The sequence below is a fragment of the Scyliorhinus canicula genome, chromosome 11, assembly GCF_902713615.1.
Source record: "Scyliorhinus canicula chromosome 11, sScyCan1.1, whole genome shotgun sequence".
Lineage (NCBI taxonomy): Eukaryota > Metazoa > Chordata > Chondrichthyes > Carcharhiniformes > Scyliorhinidae > Scyliorhinus > Scyliorhinus canicula.
The window spans coordinates 148,102,249-148,118,801 of NC_052156.1; the positions used below are offsets into that span (position 1 = coordinate 148,102,249).

General features: G+C 48.5%; 1 protein-coding gene across 6 annotated transcripts in view; it reads left to right on the plus strand.

The window, feature by feature from the left end:
- The window catches only part of LOC119973485, a 69,116-nt gene that overhangs the window by 6,176 nt on the left and 46,387 nt on the right, over positions 1–16,553 (plus strand). For 4 of the 6 annotated variants that reach the window (XM_038811705.1, XM_038811710.1, XM_038811709.1 and 1 more), the window contains exons 2-5: positions 3,440–3,515; positions 4,097–4,251; positions 12,274–12,482; positions 14,037–14,099. In XM_038811705.1, the coding sequence (XP_038667633.1) occupies positions 4,170–4,251; positions 12,274–12,482; positions 14,037–14,099 (354 nt within the window). In that variant the 5' untranslated portion in view covers positions 3,440–3,515; positions 4,097–4,169. Of the gene's footprint in view, positions 1–3,387; positions 3,516–4,096; positions 4,252–11,700; positions 11,803–12,273; positions 12,483–14,036; positions 14,100–16,553 lie in introns of all 6 variants that reach the window. The other 2 variants (XM_038811711.1, XM_038811706.1) reach the window with 2 other exon arrangements.

Here is a 16,553-nt window from a genome sequence, read left to right on the forward strand (position 1 = left end):
CACCGACCAACGATCGGTAGCCTTCATGTTCGATAGCACGCAGCGGGGCAAAATCAAGAACGATAAGATCTTGAGGTGGAGGATCGACCTCTCCACCTATAATTACGATATAGTATATCGTCCTGGGAAGCTCAACGAGCCCTCAGATGCCCTGTCCCATGGCACATGCGCCAACGTGCTAGATGACCGACTGTGGGCTATCCACGATGACCTCTGCCACCCGGGGGTCACCCGGCTTATCCACTATATCAAGGCCCGCAACCTGCCCTACTCCACCGAGGAGGTCAGAGCCATGACCAGGGACTGCCAGATCTGTGCGGAGTGTAAACCGCACTTCTATCGACCAGATAAGGCCCACCTGGTAAAGGCATCCCGGCCCTTTGAGCATCTCAGTATCGATTTCAAAGGGTCCCTCCCCTCCAATAACCGCAATACATATTTCCTCAATATTATTGACGAGTTCTCCTGCTTCCCCTTTGCAATCCCTTGCCCCGACCTGACCACGTCCACCGTCATTAAAGCCCTACATACTGTCTTCACCCTGTTTGGTTTCCCCAATTATGTCCACAGTTACCGGGGCTCGTCGTTCATGAGCGACGGACTGCGTCAGTATCTGCTCAGTAAGGGCTTTGCCTCGAGCAGGACTACCAGTTATAACCCCAGGGGAAACGGGCAGGTGGAGAGGGAGAACGCGATGGTCTGGACGACCGTCCTACTGACCCTGCGATCCAGGAATCTCCCAGTTTCCCACTGGCAGGAGGTCCTTCCCGATGCGCTCCACTCTATTAGGTCCCTACTTTGCACGGCCACAAACGAGACCCCTCATGACCGCCTATTTGTTTTCCCTAGGAGATCCACCTCAGGGGCCTCGCGTCCGTCCTGGCTGAAGACACCGGGGCCAGTCTTACTCAGAAAACACGTCAGGAGCCCTATGTCCGATCCTCTGGTAGAGAGGGTCCAGCTCCTACACTCCAACCCCCAGTATGCTTATATCGAACATCCCGATGGCCGACAGGATACGGTCTTCCTCCGGGACCTGGCGCCCGCCGGTTCCATCACCACCACCACCACCGCCCCTCCACCAACCTACCATGACTAGCGCCCCACCCCTATATGGCTCCCGCGCTCCCTCCTCCCGCCATCCCCCCTTGACCTATCCACAGGGATGAAGCTCCAGGAGAGATGCTCTCAGAGTCCATGTCTGTATCCGCTCCGACGCCCTCACTACCGATGCCAGCACGGACGAGCTCGACACCCGGGCCAGCAACAACGCCAGAGCTTCGGCGATCACAGCACACAATCCGTGCGCCGGACCGGCTGAACTTATGAAGCCATCAGCCCCGCTGGACTTCATTTTTTTAACAGGGGTTGAATGTGGTGAATGTATTATGCCAATAATCCACCATTGTATTTGTGTCTGTGCTGTTGCCCTTGTATTTGCATCTGTGTGATGCACGATCAATAACTACTGAAACGAGGATGTAGTCCAAATTGAAAGCTTTAATCAACAAGATGTTTCTCCAGCAGCTCGAGTACAGAAAGAAGGCCGGCTGCTGGGAAACACGGGTTCTTATACCCCGCCTCACTGGGCGGAGCTACCTTACATTCCAACCAATGAAATGCAAACACTTGGGCCAATGAGTAGCGAGCCTTCTCCACCAATGGTAGCTGACACTCCCAGGTACCGTAGTATCTCTAGTCATACTACCACACTGTGCTATGCTGTTGCCCTTGTGGGCTCCTCCTATGGGCCATTGTATGGCATTATCCATAGGGGAACATGTTGGGGCCTGTATGGGCTCCACCCATGGCTCCTCCCCTTGAAGGGAGGTATAAAGAGCAGTCGACCTGTAGGCGGTTCTCAGTATTGGATCAGTCGCAGGCAGTATAAGTTCTAAGTTGATTAAAGCCACAGTTTACTTCTACTCCCGTCTCGAGTGAATTGATGGTCGCATCAATCACTATTCAGAGGTTCTCCTGTGTGTCAGTATTCACAGGGACACCTGGGATTGTATCAGTATTCAGAGGGTCTCCTGTGTGTCAGTATTCACAGGGACACCTGGGATTGTATCAGTATTCAGAGGGTCTCCTGTGTGTCTGTATTCACAGGGACACCTGGGATTGTATCAGTATTCAGAGGGTCTCCTGTGTGTCTGTATTCACAGGGACACCTGGGATTGTATCAGTATTCAGAGGGTGCTCCTGTGATTATATTAGTTTCACAGGGTGTTTCACAGGAGTTTTACATTACTCACAGAGATTCCTGGGAGTGTATCAGTTTTCAAAGATGCCCATGGGATTGTATCAGTATTCACCTGGACTTCTGGGGTTGTAAAAAAGGTGCTTCTGGGATTGTAGCAGTATTCACAGCGTATTCCTGGGATTGTAGCAGTATTCACAGGGACACCTGGCATTGTATCAGTATTCACTGGGTATTCCTGGGATTGTAGCAGTATTCACAGGGACACCTGGCATTGTATCAGTATTCACTGGGTATTCCTGGGATTGTATCAGTATCCAAAGGGACTCCTTGGACTGTATCAGTATTCAGAGGGATTCCTGGGATTGTATCAGTATTCAGAGGGTGCTCCTGGAATTGTATTGGTTTTCACAGTGATTCCCTGGATTGTTTCAGCATTCAAGGGTATTCCTGGGATTGTATCAATATTTACAGGACTTCGCGGGGAATGTATCAGCATTCACAGGGACACCAAAAGGATGTTCCTAGCTTTGTATCAGTATTCACAGGGTGCTCATGGGATTGTATCAGTATTCAGAGGGTGCTCCTGGAATTGTATTGGTTTTCACAGTGATTCCCTGGATTGTTTCAGCATTCAAGGGTATTCCTGGGATTGTATCAATATTTACAGGACTTCGCGGGGAATGTATCAGCATTCACAGGGACACCAAAAGGATGTTCCTAGCTTTGTATCAGTATTCACAGGGTGCTCATGGGATTGTGTCAGTATTCGCAGGATCCACTTGGGATTATATCAGTATTCGCAGGATCCACCTGGGATTATATCAGCATTCACAGGATCCACCTGGGATTATATCAGCATTCACAGGATCCACCTGGGATTATATCAGCATTCACAGGATCCACCTGGGATTATATCAGTATTCACAGGATCCACCTGGGATTATATCAGTATTCTCAGGGCTTCCCTGGAATTGTATCAGCATTCATTGGGCTTCCCTGGAATTGTATCTATGGTCACAGGGAGTCCCAGGACTTATTTGCATACTTTGTGTCTGTGATCCTATGTACCATGTCCTGCTATGCGGGGGTGGCTGTGGCTTTAGTTGCCTAAGAGGACTTGGTCCTAACAGTACCGGGAGCCAGAGCTAATGTTCCATTGCTTGTATTTTTCCTTGTGATTCTAGTATAGAGATGGTAGCTGCCTCCCTACTGAGCAGTTAGGCATCCTTCTTACAGGTCGACCAGAAAGTGATGCTTTAAAGGAACACTGATTGTTGTATATGGAGAGACATATCCATAGTGCTAAGGCCAGGTGAGTATAAAATTGGATGTGTGATGTGTATTCTGCATAATAGATTCTGCAATGAACCATGTAGAAATACAGAACATAGAAATAACATAGAAATAGACCATTCAGCCCAACCTGTCCTGTTCGAATTCTACTTCATGCATGCTCTCCCTGAAAATCTGTGACTCCTCATTCTGACCCGCAAGCTATCAAAAACATTCGCCCAACACTGCCCACCCAACCTGACCATCCACCTTGACTGCCCACCTTTGGGTACCCGCTCAGTTACATGGCCAATGTGGAGCCAGAAGCCCATGTCAATGGGCATGGAGGTTTGGTGTGAGACTTGCAGTGTGTTGCCAATGTTCAATGTACCAGAATGCAGCTGTTATTGTTTAGGGTGCTGGAGGGAAGGAGGGGGATCTGTGTACAAACTGTGTAAAAGGCAAAACCGTGCAACCTCACAAAGCATGTAACTCAGTAAAGTGAAACCGAAGCTGGTGCAGAAACAGGGGATTGGAGGCCGTTGTTTGGCTAGGAGGTCTCACAGAAACAGCAAAATCTCAGATTAAAAGAAACATTCTCTTGCAATTCTTTCTCAACAGATTGAGGTGTCTGGCTCCAAGTTTGGCAATAATTCTGAGAAACAAGTGAGAAGGCATCCCTGGCCCCCACTTTATGGACACTAATACCATGATGAAGACTCACATGCTGATTGTAAGCATTCTGATCACCAGGTTCACACCAGTCCTCCTGGAAGGTAACAGTCACTCTCCCGTTTTCTACAATGGTTTGCTTTGTTCAGTCAGAAAGAAAGAGCTTGCATTTATATAGCATCCTACTTAACGTCAGGACATCCCAGAGACTATTACATATAATTGGGAGCATGTTGGCATTGTTCACTATTGTACTGTAGGACATGTGGCAGTTGTGTGGCACAGTGATAGTGTCTAACCCTGACTCAGAAGCTCTGAATTCAAGTCCCACTCCAGGACTTGATTGGCCAAGGTGTGGCCAAACAGGTTGACTATCAACCTGTTAATCCAGAAATTCCTGGTCAGCCATGTGAGGGAAAGGAAATTGGACCTCTGCCACTATTCATAGCATTGGGGCCGCAACATGGAAATTCTTCACGTCGCTACAGTAATTTAGACTACTTGTGGCAGGGGAGCTGTTAGATGGCCAGGGTGAATTTAATTGGTGCCAACAGCATGTGGCTTAATCCCTGCTCCAGCTGAGTGTAAAAGATCCATGGCACTATTTCAAAGATGAACTGAACGATTTGTGGGATCTTACTGTGCACACTGACTACTGCAATTACCTATGTGACAGGAGTCATTACCCTTCAATAAATACCACACTGGCTGTAAAGCACTCTGGGAAGTGCTGAGGTTTTGAAAGGTGCTATATTAAACAGAAAATTAGAGATGCATGAAAGAGTGCTGTAGTCATCAGGGTGACTTTAATCTACATCTAGATTCAGTAAAGCAAATGGGTAGCACCGTGGGGGTTGAATCCCTGGAATGTGTACAAGATTTATTTTACATCAGTATGTCGAAGAACCAACTAGGTAATATGCTATCGTAGATTTCGTGTTGTGCAATGAGAAAGGGTTAATTAATAATCTTGTTGTGTGGGGTCCATTAGGGAACAGTGATCATAACATGCCAGAATCCTTCATTAGGATGTAAAGTGAAGAAATCTGATCTAAAACTAGGGTCCTAAATCTAAACAAAGTAAACTATGAAGGTATGTGGCATGGGTTGGCTAAAATAGATTAGGGAACTTCATTAAAAGGCATGATGGTGGATAGGAAATGGCTAGTATTTAAGGAACGTATGTATGTATTTCAACAGTTATACATTATATTCTAACACAAAAACACAACAAGAAAAGCAGGTCAAACATGAATAACAAAAGAAATAAAAGACAGGATTATATCCAAAAAGGAGTCATATGAAGTTGTTCGAAAAAGTAGCAAGCCTGAGGATTGGGAGCAGTTCAGAATTCAGCAAAGGGGGATCAAGAGATTGATTAATAGGGGAATATTAGAGAATGAGAGCAAACTTGCAAGTAACATAAAAGCTGACTGTAAAAGCTTTTATAAATATAGAAAAAGAAAATGATTAGTGAAGACAAATGTACAATCCAAATCAAGAGAATTGTATAGTAGAGAACAAGGAAATGGCAGAGCAATTAAACAACTACTTTAGTTCTGTCTTCATGGAGGGAGACACAAATAACTTGCCAAAAATACTAGGGAACCAAGGTGGGGGTCTAGTGAGAAGGAGGAATTGAAGGAAATTAGTATTACTAAAAAATAGTGCTGTAGAGATTAATGGGACTGAAAGCTAATAAATCCCCTGGGCCTGATAATTTACATTCCAGGGTACTAACAAAGGTGGCCATGGAAATAGTGGATGCATTAGTTTTCATCTTCCAAAATTCAGTAGATCCTGGAAAAGTTCTGGGAAATGAAAAGGGTGGCAAATGTAACCATACTATTTCAAAAAGAAGGGATGGAGAAAACAGGGAATTATAGAATTTTTTGAAGAAGCAGGCAGTGGGGTCCCACAGGGATCAGTGATTGGGTGCAGCTATTCACACTGGTGGGAATTCTCTGGCTGTTCACTGGCAGTAGGATGCTCTGATCGCGCCAGCAGAGCCGGCGGCCTGGGGTGACTTCAATGAGAAATCCTATTGACAAGCAATGGGAGTAGAGGATCCCGCTGCCAGCAAATGGAACGGCCAAATTCTCTGCCAACACCAGCAGCAGTAGTGGGGCAGACTTGCAACAGAGAATCCAGCCAAATATATGTATCAATGATTTGGATGAGTAAACAAAATGTAATGGGCGGGATTCTGTGATCCTGAGGCTAAGTGTTGACGCCGTCAGAAACGCCATCGCGTTTCTCGATGGCACAACTGCCTCAGGATCAGCAATTCTGACCCCTGCAGGGGGCCAGCACGGCACTGGAGCGGACCACGCCGCTCCAGCTGCTGATCCCGGCGTGAACTGGGCGCCACGGGATCCGCGCATGCACAGCGGCACCGGCACCAACGCATGCATATGCAGTCGCTTCCTTCAATGCGCCGGCCCTGACGCAACATGGCGCAGGACTACAGGGGCCGGCGCAGAAGAAAGGAGGTCGCCAGCCAGAGAGGCCGGCCCACCGATCAGTGGGCCCCGATCACGGGCGAGGCCACATCGGAGGCCCACCCCCCGGGGTCCCCCCCCCCCGCCCACACCCACCGCACAGGCCACCCCCGATCCTTCCGCGCCGAGTTCCCGCCGTCTGAGAGCAGGTGCCGGCGGGACGCGGTGTTTTTACGACGGCCGCTCGGCCCATCCCGGGCTGAGAATCGGCGGGCCGGCCGCGTACAGTGGCCCCCGACCGGCGCCGCGCCAACCACGTCGGCGCCAATTCTCCGCATACCTGCCGGCGAGGGGCAGCGTGGCGCGATTCGCGCCGGTCACGGGGATTCTCCGCCCCGGCCCCCGGCTGAGAGAATCCCGCCCAATATTTTCAAGTTTGCTGATGACACAAACTTGGTGGGAATGAGTGGTCAGGAGGATATTGAGAGGCTTCAGGGTGTTTTAGACAAATTCAGTGAGTGGGCAAATACGTGGAAGATGCAGTATAATGTGGACATGCATGAAGTTAGCCACGTTTGAAGGAGAAACGGAATGGCAGAGCATTATTTAAATGGTGAGAGATTGGAAAATGTTGACGTACAAAGGGACCTGGGTGTCCTTGTACCCTAAGTATTGAAAGCAAGCATGTAGGTACAGCAAGCAGTTAAGGAGGCAAGTAGTGTGCTGGCCTTCATTGCGACAGGACCCGAGTGCTGGAGTAAGGGTGCACTGCAGTTGTACAGGGCCTTGGTGAGACTATACTTGGGAGTACAGGTGTGCAGTTTTGGTCTCCTCATCTAAGAAAGGATATGGTTGCCATAGAGGAAGTGCAGCAAAGGTTCACCAGACTGATTCCTGGGATGGCATGATTTTGTATGAGGAGAGACTGGGTCGCCTAACCCTGTATTGATTATCATTTAGAAGAATCAGAGGGGGTCTGATTGAATGGTATAAAATTCTGACAGGACTGGACAGTCTGGATGCTGTTTCCTCTGGCTGGGAGGGGAGGGGTGTCTTGAACCAGGGGTCACAGTCTCAGGATACGGGGTAGGCCATTTAGGACGAAGATAAGGAAGAAACGTCTTCTCTCAGAGGGTGGTTCACTACCACAGAAGGCTGTGGAAACTTAGTAACTAAATCTATTTGAGAAGGAAATAGATAGATTTCAAGACTCTGGAGGCATCAAAAGGTAGGGGGAGAGCGCAGAGGATTAGCCATGATCCACCTGCCAATAGTGAGGAGGCCGGCATTGTAGGGAGTGAGTTGTTGGGCTGGGGGAGGTTCCAGGGAGATTTGACGCAGTAGAGCGACTTGGAAACATTGAGAAAATTTAAAATTTTTGGCATTGCTGGACTGGGAGCCAATATGGGCCAGTGGGTGATCCGTGTGACAGGACTTGGTGCATGTTAATGTACGGGGAACAGAATTTTGGGTGAGATTGAATTTACGGTGGGTGAAATATGGAGGCCAGCCAGTAGTGAATCAATATGGTTGAGTTTGGAGATATCAAAAGGATATGTGAGGCTTAAAGTGGCAGGTGAGCTGATATAGGGGCGGAGACAAGTGACATTACAGAGGTGGACGTAAGCGGATTCGATGATGGAGGGAATATATAGTCAGAAACGCAGCTCAGGTTTGAATAGGACACGAACGTTGTCAATGGTGTGAGATGGTGCCCAGGGAAAGAGCTGGGCCGGAATTCTCTGGTCGCTAGTGATAAAGTTCTCTGGTCCAGCTGGCATCGCACCCCTGCCACATGGCATGGGATATCTTCAATTGGAAATCCCATTATATGCGAAGGGAGTTGAGAATCCCACCACCAACGAATGGTACGCCGCCTCCCACTGCCGAGAAATATGTGGCTGGGAGCCCAGAGAATCCCGCCCTAAGTGCTTCCAACAGCAGAAAATTGGGACTGGTCACCACAGGCACTGGGAGCACCGCCCAGGTGTGAGTCTCTATCCGTAACCATGCAAAAATATGCATGTTGGAGAGCTTGTCAGAATCCCGGTGTCGAGCACCATTTTGAATGGAAGACCCAATCCCGAGGTACAGCAGTGGACCCCCCACCACTCCAACCACCATCACCAAAATGCTATTCCTGCCTGCCCAAGCTGACAAGGAAGGGCATCCTCACCTCCACCACAGGAATAACGGGCGGGATTAACTCACCCCAGGGCCGGGCCGGAGAATCGCCAGAACTGGCGTGAATCGCACCATGCCGCCCCGCCAGTCCGCCCAATCTCTGGAGAGCGGAGAATCGGCGTCATTGGCGCCGGCTTGGACGGTGCGGCACTGGTCGGAGACCCCCGGCGATTTTCCACCCGGGATGAGCCGAGTGGCCACGCAAAAAAAGCTGAGTCCCGCCGGCGGAGTTCATACCTGCTCTTACCCGGTGGAACCTCAGCGTGGATGCATCCTGGGGCGGCGTTGTGGGGGGGTTTACGACCCGGGGGGGGGGGGGGGGGGCTCCGCTTTGGCCTGGTCCGCGATCGGGGCCAACGATCGGCAGGCTGGCCTCTCAGGCTGGGCGTCTATTTTGTTCCGTGCCGGCCCCTGTAGCCCTACGCCATATTGCGTCGGGGCATGCGCGCATTGGCGCCGGTCACACTGCGCATGCGCAGACCCGTGGCGCCCATCTGACACCGGAGATCAACAGCTGGAGTGATGTGGGTCGCTCCAGTGCCGTGTTGGCACCCTGTAGGGGTCAGATTTGCTGCTCCTGAGGACATGTTGACGCTGTTGAGAAATGCAACGGCGTTTATGACGGCATCAATACTTAACCTCAGGATCAGAGAATCCTGCCCATCGTCTCCCACCACCCCTCCCCCCCCTCACATCACTCATGCATGAGGGTGACCCTACCACCCCACCGACCCCTCCAGCCCCCCCATCAGAGACCCCCATCAGACACCCCAGCAGACCCACCTATCAGTCGCCCCCATCAGTTCTCCCTCTTCAGTCTCCCGATCAGAACTGTCCCATCAGAGACACCTGCCTGAAAAGCAGTCAGGCCGTACAATGAAAGGTCAATGCATTTTCACTTACCTTTCCCTAACATCTGCAGTCTCAGACAAAACTGTTTAAAGCAGCAGCTGTTACAAGTGTCAGAGGCTTCCTCAAAAGCCAAGTACACTTGAAAGAGCTTCAAATCCTCGATAGCCTTTGAAATGCAAAACTACCTCCATCCAAGCTGGAGTCTCGCCCGGGTAATCAGGGAGGCGAATACGAGGGCCAGAACATGTGAGTGTGTTTGGCCGGACGCCCTGACATTGTTTGCACTTGCCCTCCACCACCAGAAACCCCGCTCATCCACGTCCGGTTAGGTGCGTCCTGTGCACCAGTTTTAGCTGCGTAGGCTCAGGTTTGTGCATGAAGAGTTGGAGTTTACCCTATGCAGAGCTTCGATCCAGAGTCCTCCCCTATCTCCATGTCCAGTTCCTCCCCCATCTCTCTTGTGTCTCATCCAGTGGGGCCCGAATTACTCCTAATAATTGTCTGTATATGTCACCACATTTACCATTTATATCCTCTTCACGTTTATTTCCCCATCTATCTTCACATTGTCAGCAAATCTGCTACAATACAGTTGGTGCTTTCATCCAAGTCATTGCCCAAATCTTCCAATGTCTAGAGCAGCAAAATCTGGACTTAAGTCTGTGTCTCAGAAATCCTGTTACACATCTGTTGTAATTTCCTGGGAAGTCTAAACTTCCAATGGGCTGATTTGTGCTGCCCCAGACCTTCTGTGAATGTTTCCGACACTGAGCTCAGGGTTGGAGATCTGGGCAGAAATGAAAGACTTGCCCACATGCTTACCCAGGAAATCTTACGCTAGTTACCACCTGCTCTAGCTCAGAGATTATCCATCATAACTGAACTGGGCACCACAAACGCCACCCCCCCCAACCCAACCCAACAATCACCCCCTCCCACACAAACCCTTCACCCAACCCAGCCACCCACCTGACCACCACCCACAACCTGATTGCCCACCCACCCAACCACCACCCTCACCGACCTGACCACCACCTCTTCATGACCCAACTACCTACCTGACTAAGCTGCCCACTCACTCACCCACTCATTCACCAATCACCCACCCAATCACACCCCCACCAACTCACTTACTCATCCACTCGCTTATCTGTTCACAAACCCATACTCATTCATTAAAAGACTTCAGACCTTCAAAAATGTATCTGAATACCTGTGTTTTCCCATTGTTATTCATCCAATCTTCGTAACTTTAGCCTTTTTTACATTAATTTCCATTCTGTAACTTACACCACCTCATTCATTCTTTCTACCCAATAACATCTGTAAGTTCTTCTGCTGTGCTAGACACTGGGGCCTGGTTGTCTGCAAACTGCACTAGTTCACCAATTGGCTCCTACTTTGAAACTTTTCTGTACTTCACCTAGTGCTTCTTTTATTAAGGCTTTCACATGGATACGAAAGAGAAATGGTGATAGTGCACAACCTTGTCTCACCCCCTGTCCAGTTACATCACGTTTGGTTCTATGGGTTCTCCAAACACAACAAAATGCTCAGCATGGAACGGGTAGAGATGTTAAGAGAAGTATCAAGACTGTGATTTGGAGAGTATTGTTGCATGGGGTTGAAACATGGACTTTGAAAAAGCAGACATCCAAGGAGTATAAAGTTGTGAAGTTGGGTTCAGGAGAAGGATGGAGCGGGTCAGTGGGAGAGAACACAAGAGCAATGAATAAGTTCTCAGGATGGTGGAGGAGGAAAGTGAATGTTATTATCAATCAACAAGGTTGGATTGGCCATATTCTGTGGCATGGGAACTTGATGGGGAGGTGATTGAAGGAAGGTTAGAGGGATGCAGAGGGATGATAATATTGGACAATTCAAAATTGAAAATGGGAGGCTCCTACGAGCAACCGCAGAGGAAAGCACAAGACCACAAGGTGTGGAGAAATGAACAGAGGACCCCCCTTAGGCAGATCACTATGAGCGCTCCACAAAACAAAATGGTTCTCTCTGTCTGCCCTATTAATTTCTTTCAAACTCCTGGGAATCTCAAATTAGCCTTCTATATTCCAGGAATATATATCCAGTTTATGGAATCTCTCTTCAGAATCTAACACGTGGAGCCTGGGCACCATTCTGGTGAACTCTTTTCAAGGTCAACATGTCCATTTTCAGGTGTGGTGGGGGTATTAAACTTTTCTGTGCTGCGAGCATTCATCTTTAGTGAAATAACTTCTGACCAAAACTCTTGTTCCTCCTGGTCCACATGAAAACTTTTATTAAAATGTTAAGGTCTACTAACATGGACCTATTCGCATCCTTACTTTACCAGACGTTTTTCATAGAAAAGACTGAACTCCATTATCTCGGGAAATTGCAGATTGCAGTTAGTAATGAGCCTAACATTTGTTTGCCCAATGTGCAGTACCCTCATAAATATTGCTGCGTTATGCAGAATTGAAAGGCCAATCATTGATCAGTAATCTCCTGTCGGGTCACTACCCAAATTGGGGGTCAATCATTGGCCAGTGGTCTCCCCAGGATCACTGCCAAAATTGGCCTTGTCTGGAGGATCTGCTGACTGAATGCAATAATGTGATCTTTGAATTACTTAGTTCAGCATTATTTCCTCTTCATCTGCACTAGGTAACTTGTGTTCTGGAGGACATGACCTTTACATTGACATTAAAGAGAACAGTCCAAATGGTACATTCATTGCAAAGCTCACTGTAAATGGCAACCCATCCACCGGAGAAATCAACTTGAATCTGACAGGAACGGATATGGAGTGGTTTCGATTGGAGGAGAAAGTCGTCAAGTTGAATGTGTGGCCTACCCGACAGTTGGATCGAGAGGTACAGATGTAGGACAGGAGAGTCTGCGAGTCATGGGTTAGGAAAGCTGGACCTTGAGGAGATCTTGAAGTTTTTCACAAATTCTGAGGGGGAATCAACAAGTTTGATCCAGGCGTGTCCATGGTGAAAACAGAAAATGGTGTAAATACAAAATAGTCCTCAGCACTTGGAAAAGGACCAGTTAATGTGTGCGGGACCTTTGTCTGATCTGCAAAAAGGCCGCTGGTGCTTTGCCCAAATCATTATTTGTCATATTGAAGCCCAGTGGATGTCCAACAGGTTTTCAGGGACTTCACATATTAACATCACCCTATCATCATTTGATATTCAAATCTGTACAATTGAAAGTATCCTTTGGTTTCAATATTCCTGGATTATGAAAGGGGCATAAAAATCATCACAGTTTCTGTGGTGATTGTATATCAGTGTAGATGCAATACAACTGAGCAAGCACTAGAGGGAGCACGGGAGAGCTATAAATACAGAGGAACAGGAAGTGAGGGCACACTTCACAGAAGGGAGAACTGGTAGCAAGACACAGGCAGGCAGCATCTGAGGTAGCTGTAAGTTAAGCACTGAAGACAGAACAAACTCACAATAAAGCATCTACTCCAACTTTGAGACTACGAGCTTTATTAAGACACAAGGAACAACACAGTTTCTACTTTCAATGGTTCCAGAGAGCCCTCTTGGAAAATATTGCAAGGGTGGATAGGCTGGGTTATAATGTCTCCCAGAGTCAACACTCATTGTGTAGGCTCAAGGATGAATAATTACTGCTTGGACTGGGTGTTGAAGGATATTGGCTCTTCTCCTGGTTTGAGACGTTGCTTTAGAAATTAGAACATGGTGCAGTCCATTTTTCAGGTTGTGAACCAAGCACAGTGATCTCAACAGAGGGGTAGCCAATGCCCAAATTACACAGGTGGGTACCCCATCCACCACCTTAAACATTCACTCCTTCCACCACCAGTGCCCGTACTTGTAGTGTGAACCAGCTACAAGATGATCTGCCATGACTCACCAAAGCTTCTTTGATAAAACCTCCCAAATTGTCAGCCTTAACCAAGTAGAAGGACAAGGGCAGCAGATGCATGGGAACACTATCACCTCCAAGTATCCCTCCAAGTCACATAGCATCTTCGAAATATATTGCAGTTACTTCATCATCATTGGGTCAAAATCCTAGGGTTCCTTCCCTAACAGCACCAGGGAGCACATTTGCCACACAAAATACAATGGCTCAAAAAGGAAGCACACACCATCTCAATGACAGTTAAAGTAAGGCAATGTGTGCTGGCCTTGTCAGTACTACCCACATCATGTGAATGAATAAATGTTTAACAAAAGGACGGGTGAGCAATGTTAATGAGGCCCGAGGCCCAATTTTGAGCAAGCCTCAGGCCTCTCAATTGGGCTTGGTTATAGTCTCAAAAACAGGCCATGACCAATTTGTAAACCCTTGTCTTTAGAAAGGGAGATGAAAGCATGTTGACCATTAACTGTGAATGCTGCTCTTACCCTAACATTGTGCATGTTGTATTTCCTCCACAGCTACTGACCACGCCCCTTCTCTTTGCCATGATAATATGTACTGATGTAGCATCTTCGGATCAGGTACATGGATGTCCCACTATTTAATTCAATTCCTTTCCAAATATTTACTAATAGATAGCTGCAGATTGACATACAATAAATAATATTAGCTTATCAAAACCGGCGCGAGCGACGCTAGCATCAAAAAGCCTCCAGGCCCAGTCATTCTCCCCATCCTCGGGGGCTAGAACTGCGGCGGAGTGCTGTGCGCTGCTCCGGCGCCGAAAGCTGGCCCGCCACAGCGGCGCGGGTCCGCGCATGTGCGCCACGGCCGTCTCCGCGCTGGCCCACAGGCAACATGGTGGAGTCCTACAGGGGCGCGCCCACAGATCGGTTGCCCCCGATCGCGGGCTTGGCTATCGTGGAGGCTCCCACGGAGTCGGCTCCCCCTGCCCCCCCTCCACCAGGATGACCCCCGCAGCCAGAATGGCGAGGTCCCGCCGGGTAGGACCATACGCAAACGACGCCGGCGGGACTCGGCGGGCATTCGGCCCCTCGAGCGCGCAGAATCGCCGTGGCCCATCAGACTCAAATGATGCGACATGGACTGCATTAATCTGAAACCCAAACATGCTTCGCACCAACCACAACTAGCCCACAGGAACATCCTGAACTAAGCTGCAATGGTAATAATTTACTGCTTTCAAGCTGTTCATTTTTTAAAATGTGATCCTTTGGGGTACATTCTCCATTGCCCGATGCCGGTATCGGGAATCGCGATCACGTGGAGAATGGCAGGTTGTCCGAGAAACTGGATCGGCGCCTGGAGCCAGACCCATTGAAATGGTCCACTGCCCCGCCACTGGCCTGTGTGAACTACCCACCTCCTGTGATTTGCATGTACCTGAATCTGATTAACGGGCTGGAAGTCCGAATTTCCATCGCCACCCCCAACCCCCGCGATGCTCCACCCCTCACCACTGGGAATCGTGTGGACCTGATTTGGTGCAAGTATTTACAAGCAGGGCCCAGGCGCCATGGCCATTGACGGGGATCAAGGAGGTAAGCAAACATTTGGAACTTTTCGGGCTTCCTAGGGTGTGTATGCGAGGAGTTCAGGGAGCACCGGGGATTGACTTGGTGGCATGTGCCTGGACTCAGGGTGTCTCCCTCGGGGTGCCCTGCTAAGATCGCAATTGCTGCGTAAATTAATTTAAACCATCAGACACCACCCCCCCCCCCCCCCCCCCCCCCCATCACACACCACTATTAGTCACCCCCACCAGACCTACCGTCAGTCACCCCTGCCTGAAAGATGAAGAGCAACCCAGGCAGTACAGTGAAGAATCACTGCATTTTCATTTAGCCTTTCCTAATATCGGCTGCCTCAGACAAAAATATTTAAAGCCTGTGGTGATATGCATCACTGTATACACACAAGGGGTTAATGTAAATATACTACAACTAAGTAAACACTGGAGGGAGCACCGGAGATGTCATGACATGCAGACATACAGCTAATGAACACATAGAATAGGACACAACCTGTGTTGTGGTATTGAAGACACCCAGAGGTGACATTACCACAAGGGGGCATTACAAAACCCATATATAAAAGGACAGGGCACACATGCTCTGTCTCTTTCCACAGGCAACACTTCGAGAGTAGGACAGGGGCAGATCAGATGCATCACACCCACCACGTGGCTTAGAGCAGACTGGTTAGTTAGATTGAGTTACTATAGCAAGATTAGCAGGAAAGTTGAACTCAAGGGGCTGGTTTAGCTCACTCAGCTAAATCGCTGGCTTTTAAAGCAGACCAAGCAGGCCAGCAGCACGGTTCGATCCCCAGACAGGCGCCGGAATGTGGCGACTAGGGACTTTTCACAGTAACTTCATTGAAGCCTATTCATGACGATAAGCGATTTTCATTTCATTTCATAGAGAACTGTGCTAATGGTTCAATAAATCACATTGAATTTACTTCAAAGTCTGGAGTATCTTTTGGTCAAAGCTGCATCGAGTTGCAGCCTGTGTATTCCCAGAGTACATAACACATCAAAGCCCATCTTATTTGATCAGGTTTAAACTCATTATACCAGCCTGACACCATAGAGCTCCTCAATGCCAACCTAGCCAACCTTTCTTCCTACAATCCTAAGGCTTTTAAACTCCAAGCGAGTTGGTAATGTCTGCTTTATTTAATCTTTTCCCCAATTTTTTCATCAACCTTGGTGGAGCTCGCACAAAGGGCTGCAATTCAAGGAAAAGAACATTACAAGGCAGGAGGCCATTCAGCCTTTTGTGTCTGTGCTTGCTCTTTGAAAGAATACCTCTGCTTAGACCAAAATTCCTTTTCCATACCCCCGTAAGTTTTGCCTTTTTGAATACCTGTCCAACTCCCTTTTAAGGATATTATGGAATAAAGTTTCACCACCTTTTCAGGGCGAGCATTCCAGACCCCAACTCATGACTGAGGTTCCTTGGGAAATAAGCAAAGCGCTAGACGATGGATGAAAGCTGGGTTTAGGTTTG